Source organism: Betta splendens, chromosome 13, assembly GCF_900634795.4.
Source record: "Betta splendens chromosome 13, fBetSpl5.4, whole genome shotgun sequence".
NCBI classification, from domain to species: domain Eukaryota; kingdom Metazoa; phylum Chordata; class Actinopteri; order Anabantiformes; family Osphronemidae; genus Betta; species Betta splendens.
The window spans coordinates 18,985,893-19,011,379 of record NC_040893.2 but is presented as its reverse complement, the minus strand read 5'-3'; the positions used below and the strand labels follow the sequence as shown (position 1 = coordinate 19,011,379).

The window sequence follows — 25,487 nt, the reverse complement described above, 5'->3', positions numbered from 1 at the left end:
TGGTGTTTTCCCTGGAGACAATAGGCTGATAGCAACAGAATGGTAAGTGTCAAGTTTAACCCAGCGTCTAATAAAGCTTCTACCTGTGATACTTACCTGTTTGGTGGAGTCACATCAACAGGGCTAAATGAAGAAAACAAGTGAGAGCCATTTTGCTTTACATAAATTATATATTATGATCATATAAGAGGTAAAAGATAATATGGAGAATGGTTCAGTAGTAAATGTAGGAAGAAGACACAGCTTTGTAGTAAAGAGCGATTGTCAGTGATAGCAATGGTCCTATGATTCATATAGGGTGAAGAACTAAAGGTAGTGGAAAGAATAAAACGGGCTCGTCCGGGATTTGAACCCGGGACCTCTCGCACCCTAAGCGAGAATCATACCCCTAGACCAACGAGCCATGACAGATCTTCCACTCTAGTACTGTAATTCACAGATTTTTGTCCGTTTTTCAATTTATCCTGTTGCTATTGATTTATTATAATTTATATAAGTTACTCCTCTCGTTTTGTCGTGAATTGCGTTGTCACTAGTTAATGAATCAAAGACGTTTTAAAGTTAAACACGCGGTTCCTTTAAGTGCGAGGCTGCCGCTGTCCGTGGTGCTGAAATCTTTGTTACGAGCGCCGGAGTTTTTAAAAGGACAGTTTCTTTCCGCCTTAGCATATTGTAGGTAAGCAACACAAGATTACAATATACACAGCTACAAGGTAAATAACATTTTAAATATAACATTTTAGCCATAAGTTCGTGTTTTTACAACAAAGCAAAAATACTAAACTTTAATAGAAGTAAAATCAAAGTGTTTTATCGGTGTTTTACATAGAACTGACGTATTTACTTGTTTCGTGATTTTTAGAGGATCAACCGGAGGCCGCTGTTGATTTCCTCATCGATTCATACCTACGTCACTGAGTGACAGTTACTCAATGTTGAAATTAATAATATATAAAAATAAAAATCACGTGGCAAAACGACCTTAAACCACGACGCTGTCAATGATTAGTGCGGATGTGTTGGCTCAGGACAGCTGGAGTGAGACAGGGAACAGGCGAGGGAGAGAGCGAGAGAAAGTGAGAGAGCGAGAGGGAGGGAGGGAGAGAGGGAGGGAGGGAGAGAGGGAGGATGCTGCCAGCGGAAAATGGCTGCTGCAACCTCAAGCCTATCCTGATACACCGAAACGACATCAAGGTGGAGAGGGAGAGCGAGTGCAAGAGAGAGAGAGAGGAAAAGAGAGAAAGATTAGGAAAATGAGAGCGGATGGAGAAAGAATGTAAGCGTGTCTGTGAGTGTTTCCTGAAAGGAGGATAAAAAGAGAGAGAGGAGACCCTGGGGTGGGCTGCTGCAAGCGGCGGGCAACACCGAGCCATGGAGGGCGAGTAAGTCCTTACATTTTGATTTTTAATATTGCACATATATATTCTACCATCCACCAAGACGGATGGGAATAACGCCACCGCCATCAATGTTACACCAACTCAGCATCATGCACTGTTATTGCAATCGGCGTTCTTACAATTCAGCAGGCTGCCGAGAATAAAAACACCATTACGTAGTCTTGACTCAACAGCATACACCCCATTTCCGAGATATCCACGCCAAATGTAATAAATGTTGATCCACCTACATGTGGATCTGCTTTCAGGCGACTGGAACAAGATCTACGAGCGTAAAATGGCCAAGATAATAAGAATTAACATTAAACGGAATAAAGAACCCGCTTTGAGCTCTGAGAAAATTCTCAACTAAATGCGCGTTTAGCCATTGGTAAAAACAGTCACGCAATCTGCCAATGTGTAAAATGTATGGGGAGGAAAAAAGGCGAAATATGGCGAGTTTGGGGCCAGCGTCGCGTCATTCAAGACATGGCTACAGTAAAACGAGGGAGGGATGGAGGCGTTGTGATTTTTATCAACGTGTCTCGGGGTTTCATTATGATTTTTAAAGACAAACTTTATGAATGAAATGTGATTTTTTTCCTCTCTCTCTCTCTGTCGCTCGCTCGCTCGCTCGCTCTTGCTCTCCCTCATCCTCACCCCTCCTCTCCTCCTTCCCTTCTAATCGACCCCCTCCCCCCATCTCTGGTTTCCTCTCCATCCTCTCTCACCCACTCGTTTCTTTTTGCTTCCCCCTTTTCACACGCGATTGCATTGCATTGTGTTCAGACCCAGTACATTTTGGTGATATGAATGTATATATGTGTGTATATATATTTATATAGGCGAAGCACAGCGCGTTGTCGAATCCAGTCCTGCTGTATCCATTCATAAAACCATATAACGTGATATCGGGGTGTGTTAATGAGCGGAACGGAGAAAAGGGACTCGTCTGAAAAAATAATTTAGACAATTAAACTGCTGTGTGATTCGAAAACCACAATAAGACGCTGCTGTGCGTGCATCACGCGCACATGTCGACTGCGGTGCTGAATTATTCAATCGACTGGCGAGGGCAGAGCTTATTCTTTTGCAAGAATGCCCGGGCCTCTGATGGCGAATGGGTGCGTTCATTGATACATCTATCTGGGAAACACTCATTCTCCCTCCCTCCTTCCATTTGGCCATTTCTCCGCTCGCGAACGCCCGTGTTCTGCTTTAACGAGTGACCACGTTAACTGGTGACCGACTTCCGAGTGCCGCACTAGTTGCTCGTGGTTACGGCAGCTGTTTGAAGCGGCTCGTTAGCTGCCCTTGTCAATGCCTTGTCAATATTTTATTAATGTCCTGACGTTTTTACAATATTTAAACAAGAGGAACAGTCTTTGGAGATTTACAGGACGTAATCTGGCGCAGTTTGATCGCCGTTCGTATTGTCGTTACGGACGTAGCTAAAAGAGAATGAGGCGCGCGTGCGTCTGCTCGTCAATGGCTCCAAACTGTTTTAATGAAAAAAAATGTCAAACCTCTGCGTTTTGCCTTTGGAGCCATGATTGAGTTGCGCAACCAATTTTCCAGTTATTATAATTCAGTTATTTTATGGTCTTGCTAAGTTTGCGGCAGCAGCTGTTGGTTTGTTGGTGTTTCTTCAGATCGCACGTTTAACGTGTCTTTTCACAATTACAGCTAACGCGCTTTCTTGCTGCTTCGAACAGCTGCCGTAACTACGAGCAACCAGGGCGGAAGTCGCTCACCAGTTACGGTGGCCACTCTTTAATACGGAGCACCGACAGCGACATCGCATTTATTTTCATACTGTCAGCGTTAATGTTCAAATGAGACCAAAGTATCAATATTTTACACATGAATTATTTACTTTTTCACGTGAATGTAAAAGCCGACTCTGACCGACGTTCATCGCGTTTCCGCTGCTCATTAACGTGGCAGGACCTATTGCAGCTCTGCAGCTGCTCCGACACACGGACCCGTCGGGTTCGACAACTTCTTCACGTAGCGTCAGAATTTCACAGGCGCAGTAGGTCCAGGTAGCGTCTGTGCGCCAGCGGCGGAGGAAGACGCCGTCGCTCACCGGGAAAAGGCTGTCAGGCCCAATCTACGTGGAGCCGGGGCGTCTCTGGCGATGACATCACACCGTGACTTTTGTTCCATCATGATTTGTTGGATCAGGGTTAAACATTCGCCTTTGTCTGGTTAAGTGTGCAACGCAAACGCGCACGCGTCCGTTTCAGCGTGTCACCCACGCAACGGATGAGGGGGATCAGTCATCACAGCTTTACATTTTGTGTTATACAGATGCAATGTGTGTCATTGTGTGCACTTGCATGGCGTGTCTAATCCTCCTCTCCCGATTCCCACGACAGTGTGCGTGTTCGGGCAGTGGTGATGACACGTGACGACTCCAGCGGCGGCTGGGTTCCCCTCGGAGGCGGAGGCCTGAGTCACGTGGTCATATGTAAGGGGCGCAGCCACGACGGCAGGGGGCGGAGGGAGTACGTCATACGTGGAGAGCGGCTACGAGATCGAGCAGTGAGTGTGTGCGTGTGTTATGGCTGTCTTTTGGCATCATGTTGCTCCTCAGCGCCCAGAACCCAGATTCATGTTGGGCAGGGCCTGGTTTCAGGAAACGCGTGACGTGGGTTGTGAGTCAATCCTTTGCTCTCGTCTGCGTCTGCAGCCGGTGCTGGAGTGTGCGGTGCAACGAGGGTTAGTGTACAACAAGGTGAACCCCATCTTCCATCACTGGCGAGTCGAAGATCGAAAGTTTGGCCTCACGTTCCAGAGTCCTGCGGACGCCATCTCCTTCGAGAAGGGGCTGCAGACGGTTCTAGACAAGCTGGACAGAGGTAGGAAACCGGTGGCGTAACGCGTGGCCGCGTGTTAGAAGAACGAGTCAATCACTTCCTTTTTCCTGCCAAGGCTCTGATTCGCCCTCCTCCTCCACGCCCGAAGAGGCCGACACGGAGGACGACGGTCAAGCCGTGAGTATGTGGTGCCCACCGACGGGCCGCGGTGCCGTCCCTGCTGCTCTATGTGTGTGGGGTGACACGCAGCCTTTGCCAGTCCCATACAGGAAGTGAGTCGTCGTCCAACAGCAGGAAGGAGATGCTTCCCAAACCCATCACCATAGTGACGAGCGAGTCGTCGTCCACCTGTTTCGTGCGCTCAGAGGAGTTCAGCTTCGGGTCCAGCCACGCGGTCACCACTCAGACACCTGCTCAGGTAGATGTGCTTCTGCATCAGGTCAAAATGTTAGCCTTAGCCTGATCAGAGAAGAATGAGCTTCATCTCAAGATGTCAGAACAATGGAAAGGATGGAGGCTGGACTGCTTTAACGGTCTCCTTCCTTATGTACGACAGAGACCATCATTTACACCACAGGAAGTAAAAGCAGAATTAAATCTTCCTGCTGACATTTTGCTAAATCACGTATGATCAGATCAGTGCTGTGACAAACGCTGTGGTCCCTGTTACAGAACACAGTGTTCCCGACTCACTCTGAAATCCTATACCGTCCCACAGATCCACACCAGGCCGGGACAGCACCAGCTATCGCAAATCACGACGGTGTTGAATCCCCCGGCGCCTCCACCGCCACCTCCCGCTCCTCCCACTCCTCCTGTGGGTCCCCCGGCCTCGTCCCCCCTCTCCCCCCTCTCACCCACCATTTCTCTTCTGGAGGAGGGGGACCTGCGAAGCGTGGATCCTTGCAAAGACCTGTGGGGCTCCCGAGGGTACGAGGACTACCGACGGGCGGGCGCCACCAGGACTATGGTTGGGGGTCTGACTGGGGGGGTGGTTGTGGGGGGCGGAGGGAGCCTGCAGGACAAGTCAGAACTGTGCGTGGTCCGCTTTGAGAAGGAGCTCGCCGGAGTGGGGACGGCCGGGTGCGAAGTGACGGTGAGCCTGGACAGCAAGGCGGCGCAGCGCCTGTCGTCGTCGTCGCCCACCTGCATGTCGGTGCCCAACGCCGTGTCGGGCGTGTCCTCCGGCGCCGGGTCGCCCCAGGAGACGGGCAAAGGCTCGCCCTCGCCGTGCTGCATCCACACCTCGCTGGCCACGCCCCGCTCGCGGACTCGTAAGAGAGGAGGCGGGGCCAGCGGCGGCGGCGCCGACCCGGGGGTCATCTCCCCCGACGACGACAGCCCGTGCCCCCAGGCCTCGTCGTCGTGCTCCTCCCGCTGCGTTTACTGCCGCTCCGTGTTCAGCGCGTCGGAGAACGGGCGGGGCCGATGCCGCGACGCCCCGGACCCGGCGCTGCACTGCCTCCGCCAGTGGACCTGTGTGTGGTGCGCAGAGAGCCTGCTCTACCACTGCATGTCGGACTCTGAGGGGGAGTTCTGGGAGCCTTGCTCGTGCGATGACTCGATGGGGGGGCACCCGCACCCCCTCTGCTGTGCCCGCTGGCTGGCCCTGCTGGCCCTGTCGCTGTTTGTGCCCTGCATGTGCTGCTACCTGCCTTTGCGCGCCTGCCTGCGCTGTGGCGAGAGGTGTGGCTGCTGCGGGGGAAAGCACAAGGCGGTGCGATGAGGCCAGGTCGGGGGATGGGAGGGGTTCTCCGGACCGGGGGGGTGGTGAATGGGCAGAGCACCTGCAGGGATGCAGCATGTCCCAGTACACCCAGAATGACCTCTGACCTCTGACGCGGCCCTCGAAGGCCCCACGACCGTCCACTGCATTCCACTCTCTCTCTTTCCGCCCTGGGGCCTTCCTCACTGGTCCGTGCCTGCTCAAGGTGCACTACACTCCGACCAGGCTCTGTGGGAACCGTCCGGAGCCTTTAAAGTGGATTTACTCGAACTGGTGGCCAGAGACTACATCGCTGGAAGAGGCAACGATGACGTGTACTCTGTTTCAAATGTTTGTTTTTTTTTATTTAGGAAGAAAAACACAAAAAACAAAAGATGTTTATATATATGATTGTTATAATTTCAATTGGTATATTTTATTAAATGTACAACTAAATATTAACAGGATCCCCCAATGGCACACACGATCACATATTCACAAACATGAGATGTTGGGGAAGTGATTTGTTTCATGTTGGCCTGTTCGTCAGCCAGATAAACAGACGTCACCCTTTACCTCTAATTTTACCTCAGATGTTATTCAAAGCCTGGAAACGCAGGAAAACGGGAGTGGGTAGCGGTTTGGAGGGGGCCTTCAAGGAAGCAGGAGCATCTGAGAGTGTTGTCTTTTGGTCAAAGTGGAAATGCAAAGGGACAATTATTAAGGGAAGTTGCAATGACAACCACAAAGACTTAAAATCATAATGTGATTCATTATGGTCCTTTCTAACCAAACACGGTTATTTTAGTTTTTTGAAGAAAAAAAATCAAGAATGTGTGTTCAACATTACGCCCTCACATTACACATCCTTTCATATTTACAATAGTAATCATAGAAACCATCACACCTCACTGTACTTGTTGAATTAGTCAAGGTGCTTACAACTGAGGCCTCTGAGCGAGTCTATTCTACCTAATGTACACGACTGTACAGTCCCAGCCCCAAAGAGAAGCCGAGCCTGTGGCCATCGCTCTGCAGGCGTCCAGGCCTTCGAATGAGATGCAACCAAAAAACCCTACGTGCAGTGAAGCTTTGGTCGCTCACATCAAACGTGACACTGTCTGACACCACGAGCGTTAACCTGGTGAGATGAGTGGAGGCCACTTGGTTTGGACTAACGCGTTGTGTCGCTTAAGGTCCGACGCCTGAACAAAGCTGCTAGTTTAAATGAACTCTGCTCAACCGTTCGACTCACAAACAATGCTGACCCACCGGGGACGCTTTGAAATCCGTCTGGTTGTCCCTTAACTTTTTCTGGTGCCAGGAAGATACTAAGCTATAATATCATTTTAATGGTTAATGCAACACGCTTGCATCTGGCTTTCTGTGAGCTTTGTTCAGTAAATGCTAAAATAACTATTGGAATGCACTTAGCATTATCACTCAGAGGCGTTCTCCTTTAAAGTGTAACACTGTTTAACCAGTGGTGGTTACGTCACATCACCTGGTTTACCGTGAATTACGGCAGAATGAACTTTTCAGAAGCTTCAGCAGAATAATTGACGTTTTAGGTTTAGCCAAGAACTTTTATCCAAAGTGACTTTAAGTGAGCGATCAGGCAGCAGGGTTCAGAGACATGACGCTAATGAGCGCTCCACCTCGTGGTTGGGGCGGCCTGCCAACGGTGGAGGTCCACTTAAAAAACATGATAGAAAGACATGGTCTCAGCTGGTCACTTCAATGCCATAACCCCCTACACACACACACACACACACACACACACACACACACACACACACACACACACACAACGCACAGACCGGCACCCACACAAACACAAGCTCACTGAATGGTGCAGATAAACAGAACTAGTTAAGCCATTGCACAGTTTGCTACTTCTGGTCAGAACCGGCGTTCGAGTACAGTACTGACAGTCATGCGATCACAACTGCAGGCCCCATTCTTACATCTTAATAAATGTGCCTTTTGATTTAAGTAATCAAGACCTTATGATTTCAAAGTAACTCTGTATTAAGTACTATTGACTTTTTGGTTTTTGGTTTCTGCCAATGTGCATATTTTCAAATGTACGTATTTATTAGTTTCAAAGTAATTGAGATATTACCCGTTTATTTATTTATTGAGATATTTATTCGGATTCTTTATTTTTTTGAGACAGGTTTTTATCTTCCGTGCTGTCTTACTTCTGACTTTGTGCCAATGTGCTGCTTTGAGGTGTTACATATCGTGGGTTTGTATCATTATTAAACCCTCACTCTATATTTTAAAACGGTGTTGTCTTCTGTCTTGTGTGCTTTTATTGTCTTGCACTATTTCTATTGTAGTTTTTTTTACCAAAGTCTTCGGTAATGTGGAAATTACAACAGTACATTTATCTGCTTCATATCCTGCGGCAGCACATTCACCCAGTGGCCGCTAGAGGGAGGCAGTGCTACTACTGCTCCTCGTGCTAAGTAGTAACAGTAAGATAGACAAATATTACATAAAATATCTTTATTCCATGAAGTCACACAGACACAGGTTGGATTTAATGTCATTTAGCTTGCGATGGTTTGTCACTTTGCAGAATACATGTGCTGCCTTTTATGTTTGAGAATCTCTGTTGAAGTGAGCTTCAGATCTTCATTACAGACGTCACAGTGATAAACTCTAGTAAGACTTGACACAGAACCTGTCTTTCCCTTTTCTGCCTCTGAAAACCACAACAAATACACACAATTAGTCTTTTGTTATTCATTTAGGTGTTAGCTGTTGCATCTGCAATCCAGGAGTTATTAACAAGCAATATTTCCAAATCAAGGCAGAAATTCCTGACCTTCCTCCAGCTGCTGCTGTTCTCCTGCTGGCCTGCAGGTGGCCTCGTGCTGCATGCGCTCCAGAGGAGTCAGTGGCATGTAGAGGTCACAGTTAGGACAGCTCCAGAAAGTGCGCAAACACTCACTGTAGAGGTCCTTCGAGTCCTGCAAATAGTGGAAACACCAGAATCACATTACAATTCATTGCCATCTTGCTCTAACCTATGTTATTGCCAGAGTACAAGGCTGCCACCAATTCAGACTGACTCACAGCCAAACAGTTGTATGTGAAGAAGCTGGTGACACGCAGGCCTCCTTTAATGGGGTCCGGCTTGGCCTCGGCTCCTGGAAACAGCGGGTTTAGATCCAGAGCTTTCATGTGACACAGCTCAGACTCTGATCGAGGGCCAATGTATAAGTTCTGCACCTGGAGAGCTGCGAGCCGCCGCAGGCTGTAAGTTATCTGTGAGAGAAGGCAATTATTATAGAGGTAGGTACAGAAAGAGACTATACCACTGGACAAAGATATACATGAAGAGTAAAAAAGAAAAGCATGTACAGTTCCATGACTTATGGAAGAGCACATCAGAATCACATTACATGTAACAACAGAGAAGTACAAATAACCGTTTCAAACAATTTCAACGTGTGTATGACCGACATTATGCCACTTTCATTACCTCAGTGTACAGCAGGAAGCGCACGAGGCCATCACTTAACTTCTCCACCATTTTGCGGGTCACCCCAGAGACTGCAGAGTCCTCCATTTTGTTCTGTCCCAGCTTGGCCTGTAGCATGCGCTCCCACTCTGCCCTGAGGGTCAGAGCTGAGGACAGCACCTTAAGCGCCTCCTCCGCTTCCCTGAGCTCCACTTCCAGCCAGCCGTCGATCACCAGGCGCGTGCAGTCAGCGTTACTGTCCACAGAGTTTGCCACTAGCAGCAGAGCCTAATAAACAAAGACAGATACAAGCATGAAGTAAGGAATAAACCACAATATGTACCATAAGATGATGTAAGACACAATAATCAGGCGTATAATAGGATGAGCAGGTTCTGATGGGAAACCCTACATCTAGTACTAACCTGCAACGCTGGAACTCGTACACAGTTGGACAAATAGGGCTTGTTGGTCTCCAACAGAGTGACAAAGGCCAGCAGCTGGTGTTTACTGCTGTCCTTCTTATCAGAGCCTTAAGGCCGGAGGCAGAGACAAAGTCAGATGAGAGATGGGAGAAATAATGTACGTAATGCAACATAATACATAAACTGTGCTGGAAAACTCCACGTTGTTTTTTTACCCATTTCACTGGCGTTATCCTCAGGAACCTGTAACACCTCTGGATCGCTGGCAAACACACTGGTGGGATGGACCACAACTCCATGCTTATTCTTTGTGTGAAAAACCTACATAATGTCACACAGAAAGCGGACGTAGTTAATTCAGTCCTCATTTGAACACTTCACTGAAGTGATTTTTTCCTCTTATTAAATCAGTTAGAGTTCTGAAAGGGGCATGGGTGCAGCAGGAGGCCTGACCTGGTCAGAGTCCTTGCGGGTGGAGTTGTGTTCGTCAGGCAGTGCCAGCTGAGGGTAGAGGCCTCTGCAAAGCAGCAGCTTAAGCAACGCCTGCTGACGGGAGGACAGGTCCTGACTGACGCCCACAGCCTCCTGCAGCTCGGTCACGTTGTGACGCAACTTGAACTTCACCTCCTGTTTCAGATCAAACAGCACCATAGACAGATCAGCACATAAATATCTCCAAACTACTCAAAGGCACATTCGTGTCTACTGTGTAAAGGGGCCAGACTCATAACAGCAACATGTACAACCTAATATTTTTTGTTTATACTGACACAGGTGTGCTGCTTTGGAACAACCCTTTCCCATGATACACTGCACTCACCTGTATGTCTACGTCCTGTCCTGAGCTTTCCTTGCTTTTTTTGCGTCTGCCAGCTTCCTCTGTGTCTGATCCTGATGAGAACTCTCCGTCCTGGCCCTCCTCCAGCTTCAAGACCTTACGTTTGGTGCCCTCCTGTTGCTCATGATCTCTCTTCATCTGGTGCAGCTTCCTCCTCTCTGTTATCCTCTCCCTACGCTGTCCACGGTCACCACTGGAGGAAGTGCAGTCCTCTGACTCCAGCAATTCATGGCTTCTCAGCAAGTCCTATTACCCAGACAGGAAGTCCACACTGAGTGTCACCTTAACGACTTGTCTTTGTGAGCTATAGAGTCAGCAACCTACCTTAAACTGTCTGCGTAGGTTGACCATCTCATACAGTCGCTGCTCCTCTAAGCCTCTCCGCCTGCACCATTTCCTTGAACCACCACCTCTTTCTCCTTTAACCTGTTGAATTCAAAAGATAAACTATTTAATGCACTACTATCATTGTATTAATCTATCTATCGATCGATCAATAGATATATATATATAATTTTTATTTATTATTATATACTATATATAATAATAAATACATTAAATAAATAAATAAATAAATAAATAAATAAATAAATAAATAAATAAATAAATAAATAAATAAATAAATAAATAAATAAATAAATAAATAAATAAATAAATAAATAAATAAATACTATTTATTATTATATACTATAATATTGTCCTTACTGACCTCCACCCAGGCATTGAAGGTGTTGAGGAGGGAGAAGGGGTCTCCCTGGTTGCTGTGAAGAGGCTGGCGAGCAGTGGCACAGTCTGGGTTTTGTTGTGAACTGCGCAGGAAAGGTGACTGAACACTGAGAGCTGCTGCAACGGTCAACACAGGCTCCACCAGGTTAAACAATGAGCCAAGCACCAGCATCTTCCCTAAATGAACCCAGGCATACACACACCTGCTTGAAGCTGCTTTCAAGTGTGCAGCACTTGAACAAAACAGACACTTTATTATTTATTTGAAGGATTTTTGTAGAAGACCTTACCTATGACCACATCAACAGGCAGTTGAGCCAATAAACTTCCAATAGAGGTCAGTTCACAATGATTGTCAAGAGCTCCCTGCTCTTTCAGATAAGTAACTGCAGTCTGGATACTAGCAGCTGGAGGTGGATCAATGAACACAAAAGAAAGCGGATCCCCAAGACTCATGCTCTTCATCTGCAGAAAGAAAAGGACATCGATGAAGCATTAAACTTTAAAAATAGGTAAATATAAACGATGATTGTTGTTCTTGAAACCTGAAGAATTAGAGAATCGAGGGCCACTCTGTGGATTTCAGGCACAGGATAAGGTGCGAAAGCGTCGTAATCAGACTCAGCGTACAGGCGGTAACACACCCCTGGACCTGTACGACCAGCTCTACCCTTCCTCTGCTCAGAACTGGCTCGACTGATCCAGAACTCCTGTAGACGCTGCATCTTAGCCTTTGGATCAAAACTCATTTCCTTTACTTTCCCTGAGAAAGAATGAATAACAAAACAATCTATTTTATAGCAGTTGTACTTATCAGATTTAGTTGGCAAATTTGGTCTATTTATGGACATTCATAACAAATTTACAATTTGAACACACAGTGATGGTTGAACTTCTTTTCGAATACCTGAGTCAACAACAAATCGCACCCCATCTATAGTAACTGAAGTCTCAGCAATATTGGTAGAGATGATGCACTTCCTCACTCCAGGAGGAGCAATGTCAAAAACCTGAAGATTAAAATAATAAAAAAGATTTAAAACACCATGAATTAACACTAACCCATCAGATTTATAAACAATATGTCAATTTGCAATAAACAAAGGTGACTGTGCCTTATCCTGCTGGGCCAGTGAGAGGGTGCTGTGCAGCGGCAGAACTATCCAGCGGCGTGTGTGCGTGGCGTAAACCTGACAAGCCTCCTGGATGCTGGAGATCTCTGCCACACCACTGAGGAAAAGAAGCAGGTCACCACGCTCCTCTGGGGGATAACGCTGATCAATTCCTTGCAGGATGCGCAGATACGGTCTGGGATCCAGTTTCTCTGAACGTGAGGGTTGCTCCTCAGGTGGAATCGGCTGGTATATCACCTGAGTACAGACAGAGACAAGATGGAAAGACGGGATGTTTTATGCTCTTTATACTTACAGTGCTTTTGTTTGGTCTTAAAGTGATTATATTGATTCTACTGAAAAGGGGCAGGTGTTACTAATTACTGATGCTGTCTACTTACCTGTATAGGAAATAACCTTCCTGGTACTTGCAGCACCGGCGCACTATTAAAATAGTCAGAGAAAAGTTTGATGTTGATGGTGGCTGACATAAGGATGAGACGCAGATCTGGGCGGTCAGAGAGCAGTGAGCGCAGCACCCCGAGAAGGAAGTCACAGTGGAGATGTCTTTCATGGACCTCGTCCACAATCACCACCTCGTACTGAGCCAGTGTCTTGTCCTGCTGGATCTGTCGAAGCAGCAGCCCCTCTGTCAAGAACAGCAGTTTGGTGGCTGTGGTTCGGGTTGTCTCAAAGCGAATCTGGTATCCCACCTGAAAGTCAGGACACCACTTTGTGAGAAAAAGCTTTTACAGTACAACTGATCTATTTGACAGCTGAACATGCAACAAAAGAGGAATGAACTTGTATTTAACGGTTTGTGACAAACCTTTGAGCCATACTGATTGAGACTCTCAAAGCTGACCCTCTTTGCGAGAGATATACAGGCAATACGTCGAGGCTGAGTGCAGGCTACGTTGTTGAAGCCAGCTGAAAGAAGATACTGAGGTACTTGGGTGGATTTGCCGCACCCCGTGTCCCCCGCCACCACAACCACAGGGTGACTTCGAACCAGTTCCACTATTCTGTCCCGGTAATGGAAGATGGGCAGGTTTTTCTGCTCTCGGCGCAGCTTTGCCAGTTTTCCAAAACTCTGTCTCTGGTTGAAGTCTAGGAAATGCAGGAGGGTAAGGCGGAAGTCGGAGATCTCCTGACTGCCAGGCCCAGAGGATCTATGCTTGCTTCTGTGCTCGGTCTTTCCCACACGCTCCTCGACATCCCTAGTGCACACAGACACATTGATCCGGTAGCGAGCGTCGTACTCTTTAGGGAGGCCGAGGTCAACATGTCCAGTTTTCCTCCTGTCCTTCCCGTCTCTGTCCTCTTTGCTGCTGCCTCCTTTCGACACAGACATGTCCCGCTTTGTTTTAAACCGTTGGAAGCGCTCAAAGAAGGCCCAGAACTCTTTATGCTCCGAGCTGCCTGCCTGGATGTAATCATGCTGGCGGAAAAAGATTTCGTCCAGCTGGGCTCGGCACTGCGGACTGTCCCAGTCCCAGCTTCGACTTTCTCTCCGCCTTTCTGCATCCATACTCACGGTGAAGGTTAAACGTCACTTGCATCTAAAACACCAGACCGGATTCAAGTTTATCTGCTGTGAGATACATAAAGTCCACATGCTTAGAGATTTACGTAGCTAATGTCCCAGGCTAGCTAACGCGTCCAAATGATTTACATCTGAATCTGTATTAACACGTATAAGATGAACAGACAGAAATACATTTCTATTGTTTAACGTGCTATTACGCGATCACTGGACAACAACAAAATAATAGAGGGTAAAATGCGCACAAAGACGACTCTAACTATAGTAAAGACCGGGGGAACAATAATACGGTTGGACCGTTTCCGTTCCGTTCCTTAAAATGTTCCGGTATACGTCACACTCTTCTTTTCTGGAGGTTGATACACATTCTTTAACGTTACAGATATAATAACATGACGCCAATTGCTAAGTGCTTTTATGAGGTACTCTGCATTAAAGTAACTCTCACGGTATCCGGCAATGTTATGACATAGAATACATTACTGCATAATATGATAGGTAACTCCCTTCGGCTTTTTCCCGTTGGGGATTCAAATGATTGTTCATACAGTTTCAAAATTGTATATTACATATAATTATATAAAAATGTTTTACCAAGCAGCTCTATAATACGTGAAATATTAATTGAAGGAGCACATTTCTGACCCTTCAATTTTATTATTTAGTAAAAAAAGTAACTTATTATTTCTAATAAATTCAAAGGTGCATATTCAAACTAATAAGTACACAAGTAGCTACCTTTGTACATTATAGATACTCCTACACTATTATTTTTAATTTTTATGAATCTTTTACATGCAAATGCATTTACATACTCAAATGCTCTACTTTGGAAACTGAAGAATTCTACCATAAAGAATTGTAGGTTTTATTAGAATAAATTCATCCTAAAATGCAAGCTCCTAAAAAAATTTTAAACACAGATTAGAGACACAATAAAGGGGACATAGTGTACTGATGCACTGCATGGAGGGAAACTCTAATTTGTTTATTGACAATCAAATACCAGCCCTAAACCTTGTGTTTGATGGTGATAGTTCACATTCCATCCATGATGAGAATAGGAATTACTGACTTTTCTAAAATAACTGATAAGTGTAAAGTTAAGAGCATACCAAACCATAGGAGGTAAGATGGAATGACTTAGCTGTCATTTGATTTTAATTTGTAAAAATAAAACAATGACAACAATTAAAAGTGGTGGGACAATCTTAAAATGGCTTTTGATCACACACAGCACAGCAGGCTAAAACCCCACACACTTCATATGTACATGTGTAACATAAAGTCAAAAATCTGTGCTATCAAAAATACATCAGCAAGAAACAAAAACATAAAAATAAAACATTTATTTATACAACAATCTTAATAAACCCTGCCCTCATAAAATTGCAGTGGAGGTCTTGAGGTGAGCAATCAGTTTGTTTTTTCACTGCAGCTAAGACAACGAGTCGATGTCATCAGGTGGAAAGTCTGTGTGTCGTCCATGTTAGCTTGTGTTCATGTCCACTTCATTTCCCAAAGATCTATACTCCGGTCTTTTCTTTGATCCAGCCACGGAATTTGGTGACTTGTGTGTAGATGCCAGGTTTGTCCCTTCGTGCGCAGCCGTCACCCCAGCTAACAACTCCTGCCAGAAACGCATGCTGGCCGACAGAACTGGACAGAGGGCCGCCTGAGTCTCCCTGAGCGTGGAGGACACGCGCACAGTTACATATTAGTGTACAGGTAACACTTCACACAAGACTTAAGAACACATAGTGGCGCGAGGCTCAAGGGCCTTGTATTACCTGACAGGCATCCACTCCTCCCTTCAGCACGCCAGCGCACAGCATCCGAGACGTGATCTGGCCTGCCATCAAACTGTTACATACCGTGCTGTTTATGATTCGGACCTCAGCCTTTTGCAGCACCATGGCAGCACTGCCTGAATCACAAACACAGGGACCATTAGTTAAGTTTATATCGAACACCACTAAGCGTCCAAGTCTTTAAAATACCTCTAGGTGGTGCAATTTCACCATTAGCAAAAAAATAAAAACAAGAAAAAACATTAATACACCTGCTTCCTAAACACTTATAAATATTAAATATTGTTAAGAGTATTGGTAATCAGAACTGACCTCCTTCCCGAGTGGCACCCCACCCGGAGATCGACACCGTGTCCCCAGCGGGAAAATTATGCGTGGCAGCTGGCAAGCAAATGGGTCTGATGTAGTCCGAGAAGGAGACGGGACTGTCCAGCTCCATCAGGGCCATGTCGTTGTCGAAAGTGAACGTGTTGTAGTAAGGGTGGGGTATGATCTGCTTCAGGGTCCTCTTCACCACAGTGCTCGCTATGTTCCGCTGGGTGTGAAGGCCGAGCTGAGCTTCCCAGGTGCCGGGCTGGGAGAATCTGCAGACACAAAAAAAAGCCAGGGGGTTGTGCATGTTAGCATTGTGTTAGTAGAGGCTTTTTGTCCTAATGGATCACTTAGTATTCTATAACTACATAGCAGTGACTATACAAGTGTGTGTAAAGTAAGAGCTACCTTATTTTGCTGTCGTCCTGTACACAGTGAGCAGCAGTGACCAGCCATGTTGGACTGATGATGGACGCTCCGCACACGTGGCCGTACGGTTTGACTTGGAGGCTGACCTGCCACGGAAACTCTCCTTCCTCTGCATTCTGACCACCCACAATACGCGATGACTTGAACCGATTCCTCCCGCAGTCTGCAAGGGTTCGGTCATAAAGTTAGGCAAGTGCCGGTGTGTCGCGTGAGCTCACATCTGGGCCGCGTTCTTTAAATGTGGCTCAAGTAACTTACGATAACACATTTTCCATATAAAACATGTTTAACACTTTGGTTGTGACCTACCGCAGTTTTCCTCGTCAGATCCATCGTCACAGTCCCGTTGCCCATCACATTCTGGGTTCACTTTACTAATGCAAATGTTGTTTTTACATTTGTATGTAAGCTCAGTGCAGGTTATGCCACCAGAGGCTACAGGACGAGAGGAGGAAGGTTTCAGTTTGGTTGATCTTTGTCCTGCTGCACCTCAAATCCAAAAGTAGACCCTACCTCTGGGACAGTCCAACTCGTCGGATCCGTCCCCGCAGTCGTCCCTTCCATCACAGTGGCTCTTCTCAGACACACATTTGCCATTCTTACATGTTAATTGTCCCATTTTACAAGCGCCTTAAAAAAACACAAAACAAAACAATCGCATGAACAAACCAACTCATCACAGTGTTTATATCTATTAGTGTTGAGTGTCTTACAGTTCAGTTCATCCGTGTTGTCTCCACAGTCATTTACGCCATCACACCTCCAGAACATGGGCTTACACAGGCCGTTTGTACAGTTGATATCATTTTGACCGCACACTACAGGAAAACGCAACAAAAAATGACTACATTATATTATTATAACAACAAAGAGGAAGAATACGAGGGCGTGTGTTAGTCCCACTTACCACAGCCGATCTCGTCGCTCATGTCCCCACAATCATTCCAGCCGTCGCACCTGAGCTCCGACTTCACACAGAGCAGATTACTGCACTGAAATTTGCGTGGACAGGCTGTGGATGAAAGGGTAAAAGGTGAGACCTGCCCTACACTGAGAGCGCAAACTATTACCGCCAGAGTTATAAAGTGACTCACGATCACTCATGTCAATAGCTTCGAACGCAGCCTCAAAGCCTCTGTCCACATAAGACGAATCAGAGTAGAACTCCACATCCATTTTGTTGGTGGTGCTGCTGCTTTCTGTGATCGCTTTGTCTGGTTGTTCTCCGCAAAATCTAAAGAAGAGACGCACAATCAGTGACATTTGCCCAGAGGTATTTATATTTAATTGATAACTTATTGTTTTATGTCGTAGACTCACTTCTTCCCATTGATCATGACATAGTCTTTTTGGCAGTCCTTGCTTTTCTGACCCGGTTCAGACAAGAGGAACTTTTTGAACGTCACCTTCACTGCTTTACCTTCAGGGACCTTAAAATTAAAAAAATAAAAAGACAAATTAACATAGAGACACAAATGCCATTTACACAAAATTAATGTGTAAATTCAGTGGCAGCGTCTCACCTCTATCGACCACAGACACGTGGTTTTGAGAGGATAGAAGCTGGGGTAGTTGGGAGAAGAGATAAGTCCGCTGACACCCGTCACCTTGCCACCGCATGTTTGAGCTGTAAAAGTGACAACTTTTAGACGTTGCACAAAATGAGGCCTGCAAGTGTCAATCGGCATCGTTTCAAACCTCGACTCCCACGCTGGATTTGTGAGTATCTTGCTTTAAACCCTGGGAAGTTCTTCTTCTTATTTGTGGCCATCGTCACCAACATGACGTTTCGAGAAGACTGCAGCCTCAGAGGTTGACTGTGAGCGTGGAATCCACAAAACCTGGTGAGAACGCACAGACGCAGGTTAAGTTCCACGTTAGGTCACATCAGCTTTCAGTCCACAAAAGGCACACACCAGGTTTAGCTAGAGATAAGGTGAAGCCGTGACTGTTTGAGACCAAGTGGAAACTCACACTTGCATAGCGCGAGTCTCGATGGGCACCAGAGAGTCGTAGATTTTGATGAAGTCATTGGAGCAGTTTCCCTCCAGATTCAGCGTGTCGAACTGAAGCTCGATAAAGTGTTGGGGGTCTGCTCTCAGCTGCCACTGGAAGAAGGCGTTGTTGGGGTAAGGCCTATCCGGGAAGCCGGGGGACATTATCTGCCCGATTTGGTTTGGCTTTGCATGTTCTGAAAACTTGTTCACATCTGACAAAAAAGCAAGAAAAAAAAAAACTCTAAAAATTCTAACGAATCATCAGTTTTTGGAACACACGCCGATGACTCTTTTCCACATATGATGACACTGCAAAAACCAACCTCACTTACCATTGAGCGAGTACGACAACATGCGGGCATCGACGGCTGCGAGAACAAGCAACAGACAGATGTGTCAGACAGAGTGAAGCTACAAACAACCACAGCAGAGCTTTTGAGCTCTTCAACCACCTGCAGTCGTCACATTATCCACGAACAAACCGCCTAGCGCGATCTTTCCACTTTTTGCCGCCAGGCTGGGAATGGAGGACATGGACCTGTCGAGCGCAGCCACTTGGTCCGCAGGCACCTTGAACTCCGACAGGTAGTAGGCGATGACGCTGCCTTCGCTGCAGACGAAAACAAAATGCGTCACAGAGACTCAGGCGGGGCTGCGAACGCGGTCAGCGGCTCCTCACTGCCTCACCTGAAAGCCTGAACCTCGGAGCCAACGTGGTGTTTGTCCAGCAGCGTGTCTTTGGCGTACAGAGTTCTAAGCTGAAAGACAGAGCAGAACCACAGCTGAGCCCGGCGCCAGGTCACGTCAGCAGCGTCCGTGTGACCCGCGGGGCGGCGCCGGCGTTTACCTGCTCCGTCACCTGCTCCGCCAGCGCCTTGAACTCAGGGCTGTTCGGGTCCTCGTAGGCGTCCACAAAGTTCTGGTTGGTGATTCGCATGGAGCCGCTGTACATCCTCTTCTGCTGCAAATCTTTCCGGACTGCAGGAGGAAGACACACCCAGATTCAGTGCGTTTCCCCTTAAGGTTCACATGTTCCAACAGGTGTTGGCCTGCGCTAATCTGTTGTTCCAAGTTTCAGGCATTTGCATGTGCAAATAGACTTAATGAAGATGCACTGATTTCCAAATCACCTGTAGTGGATCAATCACGCAATATATGTGTTTTATTCTATCTCTATCAAAACAAGTTCACTTTTGGAAATTCATTTAAAAAATCATCCTGAGGAGCAGGAAGTGGATTTGATTCAGAGAGACTCACGGCGGAAATGCCAGAGCAGCAACCCAGTAACGAGTGCGACCAGAGCGGCGACAGCCACCACGATGACGATGAGCCCAACCTTCCCCGGACCCCTCTTCTTCTCCAGCTTTTTGTTGTCCGACGCCGGAAGGAACTGGACACTCGTGTCCCAATCCTTGTCCTGGAAGACAGACAGTGATGAGTAAATGCAAGCGGAGTCATCGACTTATTGATTCACACACCCACAGCTCGTGGTCTTATTGAAACAGGGTGAAGACACTAGAACGGGTGGTGTACGAGCAGATACAACAGAGCAGCAGGGAGCAAGTATGCGCTTGTGTCCAAGGAACGTCCCACAACAGCTGCCTACAGGTTGAAAGGATCGGCTTCCAAAGAGCACGAAGGGGCTCAGCGTCCGTTTCCTTTAAATGGAAACAACATTTAATTCACGCTCTACTCATAAACAACACACCACTCACAGATCCCAGTCTCGTTATAAAACACAGCAGGGAACTTGGAGCGTGAGTCACAGCTTCGTCGTAACCCTAGGGAGGTGAGACGGCGGGGGGAGGGGGGAGGACAAAAGTTTCACCATGTCAAACCCTGTCAAACCTGTTGGGAACTGGTTTCTGTGAGCGCTCACTGAGCCGCGGTGCAGAATGAAAGACCCACGGAAAACTGGGCCACTTCACGGCCCACAGAGAGAAAATGCCACTGGAGTGTTATGAGCCCAAAGCAAAACTTTCCTTGAACCGGACAATGAAAGGAAGGATTTAGATTTGTTGTTCTAAAAGGCGAACGGGAAAGTCTGAGGACGAGATGCTGGAGGAAAACTGGACGAATGACTTCATGGGCTCAGTGTTAAACACTAACTGAACTTTACTTGAAATACAGTGAAAACAAGCTGCTACACAACATCACAATTTCCTTCTAACTTTACACAAGTTCCTAATTTCATCCATCGTGCTTATCGCTCTGTGACAGCAGACTTGTAAATCGCCTACACATCCATCATCTGTTCCTAATGGCCCGGTCTGAGCAGAGGGTTTCATTTAGCCCACACGGACAAATCATCTGATATGAAATGACATTTCTTTACACAGCTCCTCGTGTTCATCACAGGGATGCGACACCGTGGACTCATTTTTACAGAACAGTGGGGAGGTCACAGCAGGCCGGAGAACCTGGAGGTCCCGAAGCAGGAGCTGGATGAGAACTGCGCTCACTGAAGCTTCTCTGAAGCTGGAGGTTCGGATGCTTCCATGGCGCTCAGGCCCGACGACACACCCGCTGCTTTGCTTGTTTATCAGATGGAGAAAATGGCTCGGTGCATTTTTCCACTGGGCTTCTTGGAATTGAGGAGCAGAGAAAAGGAGCTGCGGTAGGTGTGTGCAGGCTCCTTAGGCCTGTTTGCTCATATCTGAGAAAACCTGTTACGGGGACAGGAAACTAGAGCGAAGTGAAACTATGAGCCAACGTGCCCCAGACCTAATGAAGGAGACCCGTCACGTCTGCTCCGTGTCACTGACACACTATCAAAGCAGGGATTTGCTTTGTACAATAGGAAAAAATGTCCTAAATGGCAGACACACACTTTGCTGATGTTGTTTCCCACAACTATCAAGAACATGTTCGGGTGGAAAGGCGTTCCGGTGATGTGTTACGTATAGTTATTGAATGAAAACACAAGATAATGATCAACTTCTGTCTGATATGTTTGTGCTGAGCCCACATAGACTCACTGCCACGGTCTGTGCATGTATTTGGCAAAAAAAAACGCATCTGATAAGACTTTAAACTGTTTCCTGCACAGAAACACGAGGTTCTTACCGTTCTACCCGGTGTATATTTCAGCCCAGTGTCCATTGCATCCATGAAAAGCCAATAAAGGCAGAGCCTGATCCTCGTCCCTCGTCTTTCTGTGACCTCTGGTCGTCCACGCAGCCGCTTCCCACGGGCTGAAGGCTGAAGGCTGCGGCCTCAGCGGGTTGTGTGTCTGTACCCACACGGGAGCGACGGAGAACGCGGAGGGAACGCGGAGGGAACGCGTCCGCGCCTTCCTTCTAAGCCCTCTTCGTCCGCGAAGGTGATCGCAGATGCTTTTCTGAGCAGAAAACGTCGCGGAGCTCCGGCACCAAAACCGGGAAACCACCGAAACGACAGCGAGCAGAAAACCCGCTTCCGCTTCGAGGCGTCGAGTTTCTGGGGCGTGTCCAGCGCACCTGTTACTTCCTGTTTACCGGTTCACTGTTCACAGGTGAGGCTGCGTCATCTCTGCGCGAAGCCGAGGCTTCCGAACACGCAGAAACAACATTTATTTAAAAATTCAACTTAAGGTTGATGACATCGATGGTAAACGTTTACATGAATTAGCTGCCTGGACATCATTTATCACGTGATGCCGATCCGCGCCTTGGATCGGCGCATGAGTCACCGCATCTCCATCTGCTGCTTCCGTGATGAGTAACTGGTTTCTGTGTGACATCCCGTTAAAACGAACAACAACATATTTCTGTACAATACAATATTTCATAATTTCATTTCATATTTAATGCTACAAGACTATTTATAGCAGAACCGCCTCCACACATCCATTCATGAAGAGACGACACGTCAGTACAGAAGTTGTGAGTTTATTGATGTGTATCCCCCCAAACCAGAAATTTGTTTCTGTTCCATTGGTTTCAATCATTTTTTTTAAATCACTAATATGCATAATATATTAGTTCCCAGGCCCCTCCCATCATCAAGCAGGCAATAACACGATTGAAGCCGTTTGGGTGCATAGTGAGACAGTCACATACAGAGATACTGTCACAGGAAGAGAAAAAAATAGAAAACAAGAAAACAAACTCAAAAATATATATCATATCATTTTATATAAGAACAATGCACACCACAGAAAGTCCTCCGGAAAAAGCCATGATTGCAACATCAACTATACAGGCATACAAAGACAATAGTAAGAGAGAGAGAAAAGGATCGTCTACCTGTAAAAATACACCTTCTATCGTTTCATTCCTTTTTTCCTTTAGAACAACAGACTCTCCAGGCCTCGTCTTTCTGTCTCTGTCTGCCTGCACAGCCCTCCAGCTCCAAGTGGTCTTCAGGTGGCCTTGATCCAGGGCCGGCCCCAGGGATTCTGTGGCCCAAAGCCCTGAATCTGCATAGCAGCGTTTGTTGTCGCCACCAAATTACCCCCAAATTGCTTTAGACTCACACTATTTGTTAAAATACTCAGGCTTTGTATATTTATGTTCTTGTTCATTAAGCAGGTTTCAATCATATAAACGTTAATTTAATTTGGAGCCTCTGGCATCCGTGGGGGTCATTTGTATCGGTGTTGTACTTTGGGCCGGCCCTGTTTCGATCCACAAGGATAAAACAGTGAAGGTACAGTGTTGGGTACTTGTGTTTTTGCTTTGTATAATTTCTGCCTACCTATTTGTGGCGCCGCATTGAAAAAAACAAAACAGCCTCAACGGAGCTGACAAATACATAGTAGAGGGAACAAAGTTTCCACAATACATTCAACTATGTAGCACACATTTACTGTCTGTCACATTCATCTAGCACGGGTCCACAGGAGGTTCTGTGAGCAGTGTTTGAGCTGGGGGCCTGTGCACAGCTTCACCGACCCGACTCCTCCTCAGCAGACTGCCTGCAACAAATCCATGACCACCAAGCTACCAACCTTAAACCAACACGGAACATCTTCCCTGGAAAAAAGGTGGAATAAAAACATCTACTCTTTTATATATATATATTTTAAACTGTATATGTATATTTTGTCTGTTATCATAACAAAAAACAGAAAGTAAATAATACATGATTTTATTTTTTCTCATTCGTTGTTTCACTATACATTTTAAGTGGTACAAAGAACCTTCATTTACAAGCAATCTATTGAGAGGAAAAAGAAACAAAATAAACCATCAAATCTCTGGGAGCAGACCTTCAGAGGCGGCGTGGGCGCCACTGGCGTGATGGAAAAACAAGGCGTGGCGCCTCCACGCCGCTGTGATGACGGCTGCTAAGAACACAGTTTGATTTGCCTTTCACTTTCCAAAAGTAAAGAAAATGCCTGAAGAAATGTTATACATCTTGATCTGCGATAGCTGTATCGATAATTACAGAGAAATCTGCAGAATCACATTTTCCCTAATGCAAAATGGCAGAAACATCACTTTTCAAAAGAAACATGGTCAAAATGAGCTCTATAGTACAATAGTAGCAGTAGTAGCAGTAGTAGCAATTTTAAGGATTGTTTTCAACAAACCAGTATATGGAGTTTGGATGTATACAAACGATTTTAACAATAGCATCGTGTGTTATTGGTCAGTAGTACGATTCCTCCTTGGTTGTCGGACTCCGTGGCGCCCCCCTCAGATCTGCATCTGCTCCAGGTATTTATAGGTGGGGTTCTCGTAGCCGTGGTTCTGCATCTTGTTGAGGTGGCGCTCCTCCGGTGTCAGCATGGGGTCCACCTGGAGACAGCACACAGGGCTCGTGACGGCGCTGGCCCGCGTCCCGCGTCCGCCCCGTCTCTGACCCACTTACCTCCACGATGCCGTGACTGATGGTGCCGTAGTGCCTCTTCCTCAGGAGCACCAGGCTGATCACGATCACGGTGGCTATGGCCACCGCGATGACCAGGAGGCCGATCAGGGCGCTGCTCCCGAAGCTGAAGTCCGCTCCCAGGGGACGGTACGACTCCTGAGGGCGGAAACGGTGGGAGGAAGAAAGGGCGACAGTGAGAGGGTCGAACACGAGCCTGACTGCAGCTGCACAACAGGACAACGAGGAGCTGCACAACAGGACCACGAAGCCTCAACTTTAACGTTTGGCAGCCTGGACTCTGCTTTGCCACTATGACCAGTGGTCCCAGTAACATGCAGCTTAAAAGTTCTGATCCCCTAGCTTAGCATAAGCTAAAAGAAGGAAGCTGAGGCGCAACTTCCTGTGTTTACAGATCGCCTGACGTGAGTCGACGCTTTGTGGAAAGCTGCACTGATGTCGCTACGTTCTGGGATCAACGCTGCTTTTACAGATTAAGCCTCGTGAAATGATTTCACTCTTAATCCCAGTGTAAATCTGACGGGACTGACCTGTAAGTCGTGTGTACGCATGCATGAACCGTGTCTCAGTGCCTCCGTTGGTTTAGGATCAACACAGACACACAACCACCATCGCCTGCCTTCACAACGTGCCCTTATGACACACACTCATGTAGACGGGGATTTCCTTTCACTGTTCATTCCCACACACAAACGGGGCTCGGCTTGTGTGGATTCACAGTCATCGTACGACCTGAGACTTTTTGATGTGTACATTCAGATACATTCACAAAACAAGCGTGCACCCATGCAGAAAGAACCAAACCATATAAAACATACAACACGGACCAAAGAGGGGATTAGGGGTCAGTTCTGATGCTGATCTTTCTCTTGTCAGTTAGAAAATTGCAGAACTGGCATCTTTGCAGTCTCCCACACTCCCTCCTTCGTTCATCCTCTCCCCACTGCTCATAGCTACAGTTCCCCAGAGAGCCCTGTGGAGGGCGCCACTGTACTCACCAGCTCATCATCATGCATTACGCTGACTCTCTCTGCACTGTAAACCACTTCTTTAACATCCAGAGACTCATCAATCACCTGTCAACACAGACAGGGGA

The 25,487-nt window shown here is 46.8% G+C and overlaps 4 protein-coding genes and 1 non-coding gene across 11 annotated transcripts in view; 1 reads left to right on the top strand and 4 right to left on the bottom strand.

Annotated features, from left to right (window-relative positions):
• Positions 1-331: 331 nt before the first annotated feature.
• Positions 332-403, bottom strand: trnap-agg (transfer RNA proline (anticodon AGG)). The gene has a single exon. It is a non-coding gene; the product is annotated as a tRNA-Pro (tRNA).
• Positions 404-1,106: 703 nt separating this feature from the next.
• spred3 (sprouty related EVH1 domain containing 3) lies at positions 1,107-8,196 on the top strand. The gene is made up of 6 exons (XM_029171471.3): positions 1,107-1,382; positions 3,761-3,926; positions 4,075-4,243; positions 4,317-4,378; positions 4,461-4,619; positions 4,920-8,196. The coding sequence occupies exons 1-6, from the start codon at positions 1,372-1,374 to the stop codon at positions 5,925-5,927; spliced, it is 1,575 nt and encodes a 524-aa protein (XP_029027304.1). The 5' UTR covers positions 1,107-1,371; the 3' UTR covers positions 5,928-8,196.
• Positions 8,197-8,405: 209 nt separating this feature from the next.
• On the bottom strand, positions 8,406-14,328 carry dhx34 (DEAH (Asp-Glu-Ala-His) box polypeptide 34). Of its 3 annotated transcripts, XR_003787982.3 has the most exons (17): positions 13,312-14,328; positions 12,884-13,195; positions 12,486-12,740; positions 12,278-12,380; positions 11,916-12,133; positions 11,661-11,835; positions 11,354-11,547; positions 10,969-11,070; positions 10,627-10,890; positions 10,260-10,433; positions 10,022-10,127; positions 9,807-9,913; positions 9,403-9,669; positions 9,150-9,185; positions 8,994-9,067; positions 8,743-8,887; positions 8,406-8,619 (listed from the first exon to the last, which is right to left on the bottom strand). XR_003787982.3 is itself a non-coding variant. In XM_029171462.3 (16 exons), exons 1-16 carry the CDS (start codon positions 14,011-14,013, stop codon positions 8,483-8,485), a joined length of 3,453 nt encoding a protein of 1,150 aa, XP_029027295.1. In that variant the 5' UTR covers positions 14,014-14,327; the 3' UTR covers positions 8,406-8,482. The 3 variants fall into 3 exon arrangements, 2 of the variants coding, with proteins under 2 accessions (XP_029027295.1, XP_055370241.1); XM_029171462.3 differs by having other exon boundaries at positions 8,994-9,185; positions 13,312-14,327; XM_055514266.1 differs by having other exon boundaries at positions 8,994-9,185; positions 12,884-13,111; positions 13,312-14,327.
• A 554-nt stretch (positions 14,329-14,882) lies between these two features.
• st14a (ST14 transmembrane serine protease matriptase a) lies at positions 14,883-22,026 on the bottom strand. Its single transcript, XM_029171463.3, has 19 exons — positions 21,644-22,026; positions 19,835-19,994; positions 19,425-19,555; positions 19,265-19,335; positions 19,030-19,187; positions 18,910-18,945; positions 18,555-18,789; positions 18,279-18,421; positions 18,104-18,207; positions 17,901-18,010; positions 17,675-17,814; positions 17,488-17,592; positions 17,294-17,398; positions 17,094-17,210; positions 16,890-17,015; positions 16,560-16,743; positions 16,152-16,423; positions 15,819-15,955; positions 14,883-15,713 (listed from the first exon to the last, which is right to left on the bottom strand). Exons 1-19 carry the CDS (start codon positions 21,686-21,688, stop codon positions 15,555-15,557), a joined length of 2,538 nt encoding a protein of 845 aa, XP_029027296.1. The 5' UTR covers positions 21,689-22,026; the 3' UTR covers positions 14,883-15,554.
• A 404-nt stretch (positions 22,027-22,430) lies between these two features.
• Positions 22,431-25,487, bottom strand: part of aplp2 (amyloid beta (A4) precursor-like protein 2) — a 36,374-nt gene continuing 33,317 nt past the window's right edge. For 3 of the 5 annotated variants that reach the window (XM_029171464.3, XM_029171465.2, XM_029171469.2), the window contains 3 exons: positions 25,390-25,467; positions 24,374-24,529; positions 22,431-24,300 (listed from right to left, as the gene is read on the bottom strand). In XM_029171464.3, coding sequence (XP_029027297.1) covers positions 24,199-24,300; positions 24,374-24,529; positions 25,390-25,467 — 336 coding nt within the window. In that variant the 3' untranslated portion in view covers positions 22,431-24,198. The remainder of the gene's footprint in view (positions 24,301-24,373; positions 24,530-25,389; positions 25,468-25,487) is intronic. The other 2 variants (XM_029171466.2, XM_029171467.2) reach the window with 1 other exon arrangement.

Coding starts and splice junctions, on each gene's coding strand:
- spred3 (XM_029171471.3), top strand. Junction 3,927..4,074: donor AGCGGCTACGAGATCGAGCA/GTGAGTGTGTGC, acceptor CTGCGTCTGCAG/CCGGTGCTGGAGTGTGCGGT. Junction 4,244..4,316: donor TCTAGACAAGCTGGACAGAG/GTAGGAAACCGG, acceptor TTTCCTGCCAAG/GCTCTGATTCGCCCTCCTCC.
- dhx34 (XM_029171462.3), bottom strand. CDS start 14,013: ATGGATGCAGAAAGGCGGAGAGAAAGTCGAAGCTGGGACTGGGACAGT. Junction 10,434..10,626: donor GACAGGACGTAGACATACAG/GTGAGTGCAGTG, acceptor GATCTGAAACAG/GAGGTGAAGTTCAAGTTGCG. Junction 10,128..10,259: donor CCCGCAAGGACTCTGACCAG/GTCAGGCCTCCT, acceptor GACATTATGTAG/GTTTTTCACACAAAGAATAA.
- st14a (XM_029171463.3), bottom strand. CDS start 21,688: ATGGATGCAATGGACACTGGGCTGAAATATACACCGGGTAGAACG. Junction 18,208..18,278: donor AATCCAGCGTGGGAGTCGAG/GTTTGAAACGAT, acceptor TCACTTTTACAG/CTCAAACATGCGGTGGCAAG. Junction 17,815..17,900: donor GTCATGATCAATGGGAAGAA/GTGAGTCTACGA, acceptor TCTCTTCTTTAG/ATTTTGCGGAGAACAACCAG.